This window comes from Temnothorax curvispinosus, unplaced genomic scaffold, assembly GCF_003070985.1.
Source record: "Temnothorax curvispinosus isolate PA1 unplaced genomic scaffold, ASM307098v1 QBEX01004560.1, whole genome shotgun sequence".
NCBI lineage: Eukaryota > Metazoa > Arthropoda > Insecta > Hymenoptera > Formicidae > Temnothorax > Temnothorax curvispinosus.
Window position 1 is genome coordinate 1 of NW_020214340.1, and position 7194 is coordinate 7194.

Sequence of the window (7194 nt, forward strand, 5' to 3'; positions counted from 1 at the left end):
TTTGTATCTCGCCCACGTTCAGATGACGGCCCAGCTTGCACGACACCCGCCTCATGAAGATCAGCTTCATCTTGTCATGAACCTCAGAATCTATATAGCGATCATTACAGTCGTATTCTTGCAACACGTCCTGTATGGCTTTGCACAAAGGTTTGTGCTGCTTCCAGTGCTGCTTCTGATGTTCCCGACCACAATAGGCGATCATCCTGCAGCTACTGCATCTCTTCAAAGGGACGCCGTCGCCAAAGCGCTTGCAAACATGACACATGGTCGCGTAGAAGAACGTGGTATAGTCACATTGTAGATATACACAATTTCTTAATTCCATGACTTCTGGCCGCGGTCTCGTTTTATCAAATGTCTCCTTTAGTGTAAAAGACAAATGTAGTGTGTGGAATGGTGCGATTTTGTAGGTTGCACCCACAAGGCATGAGCGTTAAGCAAAATATATGACAAAATTTGAAAAATTATCATTTAAACTGTCATCATAATTATTATTTAAACAGTGTAGAATAATTATCATTTAATCACTTAAATTTATTTGAGATAAATAGGAAGGATACTGTTTATGCGTTATTGAATAGAAAATTTGCGTGTATTTCGCGCACATCCAGGACTGCCTGCTTCGTGATAACGGTAGTACTCGAGCACGAATCTTTTTTAGGCCACTATCAGCTTAGCTCTAGTATCCACGTGAGGCTGAAGCCTGCAACAAATAAAGCGTAGTCGTTAAACAAAATATCGACGGCTTTTCGAATCGCAATATCTGTGAACATGTTTTTGCCGGCAACCTAACCTAACCTGACCTATATACCTAACCTGCGACGAGCTTTTGTCGAAACGTATTTTATACAGAATTTTGTTAATCTTACCACATATATATGAAATTATCGATAACGTTAATAATCTCGTTGGAATACATACTCCTCGAAATGATCGATACTTACGTAAAGAACGGCGAAAAATGATACCGCTATGGCACAGCTCGATCTCTGCTTGCCATGAGTGCCATTTGTTTTGATCGTCGACTGTTTACTGTCGCACGTGGCGCAGCGTGGCACGTGGCACACATGTGACGTCAGAGATTTCAGAAATATCGATGGAGAAGAAATAATTGCCATTTCGTAAATGCTTGACATATTTTATTACAAAGATAGAAATTTTTATTACAAAAAATTATTGAAAAGTATGTCTTCATTACAAACAGAACTGAAACCAACAACCATTGTATTTAATATTTTACATTACCGCAGCCATGTGTCCTGTTATATCTATAATCGCTGTATCTACAATCAATTATGCTCGATGTAAGACAATCGACTCTACAAGTAGATAATGTGCTCTAGGATTTTTAGATTATAAAAATATAAGCAGACATTTTTAAGAAGACACGTCGCGATTCGCAGATGTGGTACATACAATTATTTCTACCCGCATTCTTTTCGTTACATTTATTAAACGTTAAGTTCAGTTAATTCGTATGCGTCATTTCGCACGCGATACGTTTTCTTCAGCATAAAACGCAGCATTTAGTTTGTATCGGTCGCTTAAATTACGCATAACAGTTTTACGAACAAAGATTTCGGTAGATAGCCAGATATTGATTCTCATAATACACGCGCTCCGGCCCGAGGACTCTATGCGGTCTGAGACTAGCGAATGGATTCTTTTCTTTATAGATGTAATCTACTTGTCTACCCAAAATTGTATTTATTCTGTCGGTCTCCTTCTCGAAGTCCTGAAGCGTGACAGACGTTAAGACGAACGGACAATTTTGCTTCGCTAGCATCCGTATGGACGGCGCCCACGTTTCCTCACTGGACCCAAGTTCATGCTCGTGAATATTCAGATTAAATCCTACAACCAAGTCCGGTTCTACGAATGACGAGCTGCGTACATAGTCCTCATATAACACATCGTGAGACTCAAGCGTCAAACATTTTTTCTCCCGTGACATACAGTTATCGCAAGATTCGCAAGTATGTGACGGATTTAATTTACGTGTTAATTCCGGTCCTATCAATATAAGTACCACTGACATCTCGGTCCCTATTAAACGCGCCAAAACTTTCCACCCGGTCAAGGTTGTTTCTTCGACGCACGTCGCACCTATAACATGAACGACTAAATCGTTGCTTTTTGGGACATAGTTTAATAATCGTACAGCATTAAACAGCGTCAAGGGACGCGTCAGATATTCTGACTGATTAGCTGCCAAGATATTGTACAATATTTCCGAGTCAGTCGAAGACATTGTCTGAATATTTTCAAAAGTCGGAATATTCCCAAAAGTCTTTACAAAGTCTTTCATGTTCTGAAATGTACTCGTGCAAGAAATATGTTGAAAGTCAACATCCGAAGGTTTGTTTTCCTCTACTATAGAAAATAAACCTATGGAAAGACTTAGTTCCAGGGCAGCGCAGATGTCCCCGTGCTCAGTGTCGTCTTTGTGATTTTTACAAAAGCTGGCAGCACACATCTGACAAACCTCCAACAACTCATCGTTCTTTTCATGGCAAATTAGGCACTCCTTTGGAAATTTGAACATTTCTGTCTCGTCCTTCTTCAGATGACGGCCCAGCTTGCGCGACACCAGCATCATGAAGATCAGCTTCCTCTCGTCACAATCCTCTGAATCTTTACCGCGATCATTAAAGTCGGGTTCCAGCAGCACGTCCTGTATGGCTTTGCACAAAGGTTTGTGCTGCTTCCAGTGCTGCTTCTGATGTTCCTGACCACAATAGGCGATCATCCTGCAGTTACCGCATCTCGGCAAACGAACGCCATCGCCAAACCACTTGCAAACGTGACACATGGTCGCGTAGAAGAACTTGTTATAATCGTTATTTTGATTTCTCGCTTCCGATTCCATGATTTCTGCCTATACACAGTCTCGTTATATCAAAGTCTTTTTCAGAGTAAAGAATAAATATAGTGCTTGGAATGTTGTGATTTCACCCGTAATAATTATCTTGCACCCGTAAGATATGAGCGTTAAGCAAAATATGACAAAATTGGTAGAATGATTATCATTCCATGCGATGAATAGGAAGGATACTGTTTATGCTGGTTTATCAAATAGAGGATTCGTGCGCACTCCGCGTACATCCACGACCGCTTGCTTCGTGATGCGATAGTACTCAAACCATGCAAGCTTTTCTAGGTCGCTATCAGCTTAGCTCTGATATCTGCGTGAGGCTGAAGCCTGTAACAAATAAACGTAGTCGTTAGATAAAATCTCGAGTGCCTTTAGGATCGCGAAATCTGTAAATATGCTCTTACCTGTAAATTATGCTGTAACCTGACGTACGTTCCTAATCTTTGATAAACGGGCTTTCGTCGAAACGTATTTTATACAGAATCAATTATTGAATTTTGTTAATCTCACGACATATATTATGAAATTATTGATAACGTTAATAATCTCGTTGAAATACACCCTCCGCAAAACGATACTTACTCACGTGAAGAACGGCGGGGAACTATTATACTGCCACAAGTGCTGAAGTCACTCGACGACTCGACCTTTGTCATTGTTTTGATCGTTGACTGTCGCAAGCATCTGTGAATCTGTCACGCGTCGCACACGGCGCACGTGTGATGTCAGAGATTTCAAAAATATCGATGGAGAAGAAATTGCCATTTCGTATATATAAAAGCTTGATATATATTTTATTACAAAGATATAAATTTTTATTATAAAAATTATTGAAAAGTTTTGTCTTCATTACAAACGGAACTAAAAGTAACAGCCATTGTAATAATATTTTACGTTACCGTATCCACTCCTGTTATATTTATAATCCATTTATGCTCGACTTATATCAAATAATCGATTCAACAAGTAAATAATAGCTTCTTGGATTATAAATATAATTAGACATTTCGGAGGGTCGGATCTTAGTCTTTTGCAGTTTGTTTCGTGAAAAAATAACGCGCCACGATTCGCAGATGTAGTTCATACAGTTATCTCTGCGTCCTTTCCGTTGCATTTCTTAAACGTAAAATTCCATTTAACTCGTATTCTTTCATTTCTCACACAACGCAACGTTTTCTTTGGCATAAACACAGCCTTCAGCTTGTATCGGTCGCTTAAATTACGCATATCAGTTATGAACAAAGACTCCTATAGATAATAACATATTGATTCGTATAAGATACGTACTCCAGCCCGCCGACAGTTCTGCATGGGATTAAACTGGCGAATGGATTCTTTCCACTATATATATGGTTTACCTCTTTATCCAGGATTGTGTTTATTATGTCTGTCTCTTTTTTAAATGCATATAGCAAGGAAGACGTCAAGATAAACGGACAATTTTCTTTCGCTATCAACTCAATGGACGGCGTCCACGTTTCCTTACTGGACTCAACTGACTCAACTGGAAGTTCATGGTTGCGAACACCCATATTAAATCCTACAACCAAGTCCGGTTTTACGAATGACGAACTGCGTACATAGTTCTCGTATAACCCATCGTGTAACTCAAACGTCAAACATTTTTTCTCCCGTGACATACAGTTATCGCAATGATGTGACAGCATTGATTTACATGGTAATTCCGGTCCTATCAATATAACTGACACCTTGGCTCCTATTAAACGCGGAAAAATTTCCCACCCGATCAAGATGAGTTCATCGTGCTTTGTCGCACCTAGAACATGAACGACTAGATCTTCACTTTTTGGGACATACTTTAATAATCGCATAGCAAAAAACAACGTTAAGGAATATGTCAGATATTCTGAACTGTAATTTGCCCGGGCGTTGCACATCTCCGAGTCAGTCTGGATATTCATACAAGCCTTTAAAAAGTCTTTCATGTTCTGAAATGTACTCGAAGGGAACTCGATATAGGAAATGTGTTGGAAGTGAAAATTCAAGTCCAGAAGACTGTTTCCCTCTCGCATAGAAAATAAATCTGAATGAAGACATAGTTCCAGGCTAGCGCAGATGTCCCTGTGCTCCGTGCCGTCTTTGTGATTTTTACAAAAGCTGGCAGCACACTTCTGACAACTCTCCAACGACTTAATGTTCCGTTCGTAGCAAACTAGGCACTCTTTTGGAAACAAGAACATATTCATCTCACTCATATTCAGGCGACGTCCTAGCTTGGACGACACTAGCTGCGCGAAGGTCAGCTTCTTGCTGGCCCATACCTCTGTAGTTTCACCGCCATAATCCATGTTGTAGTTCCGCAGCACGTTCCGTATGGCTTTGCACAAAGGTTTGTGCTGCTTCCAGTGCTGCTTCTGATGTTCCTTACCACAATAGGCGATCATCCAGCAGCCACCGCATCTCTTCAATTGGACGCCGTCGCCAAACCGTTTGCAAACGTGACATATGGTGGCGTAGAACTCGTCATAATAGTTATTAATTTGATCTCTCGCTTCTGATTCCATGACTTCTGCCTACACACAGTCTCGTTATATCAAAGTATCCTTCAGTGTAAAGGACAAATGTAGTGTTTGGAATGTTGTGATTTCACCCTTGACTTATCTTGCACCCATAATAAGATATGTGCGTTAAGCAAAATATGACAAAATTGGTAGAATGATTATCATTCCATACGATGAATAGGAAGGATACTGTTTATGCTGGCGTTATTGAATAGAGGATTCGTCTGCACTCCGCGTACATCCACGACCGCTTGCTTCGTGATGCGTTAGTTCTCAAACACCATGCAAGTTTTTCTAGGCCGCTACCAGCTTAGCTCTGGTATCTGCGTGAGGCTGAAGGCTGCAACAAATAAACATAGTCGTTAGATAAAATCTCGAGTGCTTTTCGAATCGCAAAATCTGTAAATATGCTCTTACCTGTAAATATATATGCTGTAACCTGACCCCTACGATCCTAATCTGTGATAAACGCCAGGCTTTTGTCGAAACCTATTTTATACAGAATCAGTTATTGAATTTTATTAATCTTACTACATATATATGAAATTATTGATAACGTTAATAATCTCGTTGAAATACACCCTCCGCGAAACGATACTTACTCACATAAAGAACGGCGGGGAACTATTATACTGCCACAGGTGCTACAGCCACTCGACCTCTATCATTGTTTTGATCGTCGACTGTCGCAAGCATCCGTGAACCTGTCACGCGTCGCACGCGTGACACGTGCGACGTCCGAGATTTCAGAAATATCGATGAAGAAACAATTGCTATTTCGTAAATGTTTGATATATATTTTATTACAAAGATATAAATTTTGTTATAAAAATTAACGAAAAGTTTTGTCTTAATTACAAACGGAACTAAAAGCAATAGCAATTGTAATAATATTTTACGTTACCCTATCCACTCCTGTTATATTTATAATCCATTTATGCTCGACTTATATCAAATAATCGATTCAACAAGTAAATAATAGCTTCTTGGATTGTAAATATAAGCAGACATTCCGGAGTGCCGGATCTCAGTCTTTTGCAATTTGTTCCGTGAAGAAATAACGCGTCGCGATTCGCAGATGTTCATACAGTTAAGTATCTCTGCGTCCCTTCCGTTGCATTTCTTAAACGTAAAATTCCATTTAACTCGTATTCTGTCATTTCTCACACGCGACGTTTTCTTTGGCATAAATACAGCCTTCAGTTTGTAGCTTAAATTACGGATATCAGTTAGGAACAAAGACTTTGGTAGATAACTACATATTGATTATGATAATACACGCGCTCTGGCCCAAAGGCTCTATGTGGTCTGAAACTAGCGAATGAGTTCTTTCCGCTATAGAGATAATCAACCTCCTTACCCAGAATTGTGTTCATTTTCTTTGTCCCCTCCTCAAAGTACCGTAGTGTAAAAAACGTTAAGATGAACGGACAATTCTGTTTCGCTACCGCATGTATGGATGACGCCCATATTTTCTTATCACACTCCTCAATACTCAAGTTAAATCCTACAATCAAGTCCGGTTTTACGAATGACGGACTGCGCACATACTTCTCGTATGACACATCGTGGTACTCAAAAAACAAACTTTTGTTCTCAAGCAATAAACAGTTATTACAAGTACGTGACGGATCGAATTTATTTTTTAATTCCGGGCCTGTCATTATAACTACGACTGACATCACGGTTTCCATTAACAGCAGCAAAACTTGCCACAGCGAGAAGGTGACTTCTTCGGCGTAATTTACATCTACAACATGAATGACTAGAACTTTGCCTTTTAAGACATAGTTT

General features: G+C 39.7%; 2 protein-coding genes across 4 annotated transcripts; both read right to left on the reverse strand.

Moving 5' to 3' along the window:
* Positions 1–1167: 1167 nt before the first annotated feature.
* Positions 1168–3504, reverse strand: LOC112453671. 3 transcript variants are annotated; one of them, XM_025014551.1, is made up of 3 exons: positions 3461–3504; positions 3059–3205; positions 1168–2908 (listed from the first exon to the last, which is right to left on the reverse strand). In XM_025014551.1, exon 3 carries the CDS (start codon positions 2870–2872, stop codon positions 1568–1570), a length of 1305 nt encoding a protein of 434 aa, XP_024870319.1. In that variant the 5' UTR covers positions 2873–2908; positions 3059–3205; positions 3461–3504; the 3' UTR covers positions 1168–1567. The 3 variants fall into 3 exon arrangements, with proteins under 3 accessions (XP_024870319.1, XP_024870317.1, XP_024870318.1); XM_025014549.1 differs by having other exon boundaries at positions 3283–3477; XM_025014550.1 differs by having other exon boundaries at positions 1168–2971; positions 3283–3477.
* A 220-nt stretch (positions 3505–3724) lies between these two features.
* LOC112453669 lies at positions 3725–7188 on the reverse strand. Its single transcript, XM_025014548.1, has 4 exons — positions 6003–7188; positions 5818–5889; positions 5591–5740; positions 3725–5500 (listed from the first exon to the last, which is right to left on the reverse strand). Exon 4 carries the CDS (start codon positions 5401–5403, stop codon positions 4111–4113), a length of 1293 nt encoding a protein of 430 aa, XP_024870316.1. The 5' UTR covers positions 5404–5500; positions 5591–5740; positions 5818–5889; positions 6003–7188; the 3' UTR covers positions 3725–4110.
* Between the last annotated feature and the right edge of the window lie 6 nt (positions 7189–7194).

Bases quoted from the DNA above. Each gene is read 5' to 3' on its own strand.
- LOC112453671 (XM_025014551.1), bottom strand. From the start codon at position 2,872: ATGGAATCGGAAGCGAGAAATCAAAATAACGATTATAACAAGTTCTTC.
- LOC112453669 (XM_025014548.1), bottom strand. From the start codon at position 5,403: ATGGAATCAGAAGCGAGAGATCAAATTAATAACTATTATGACGAGTTC.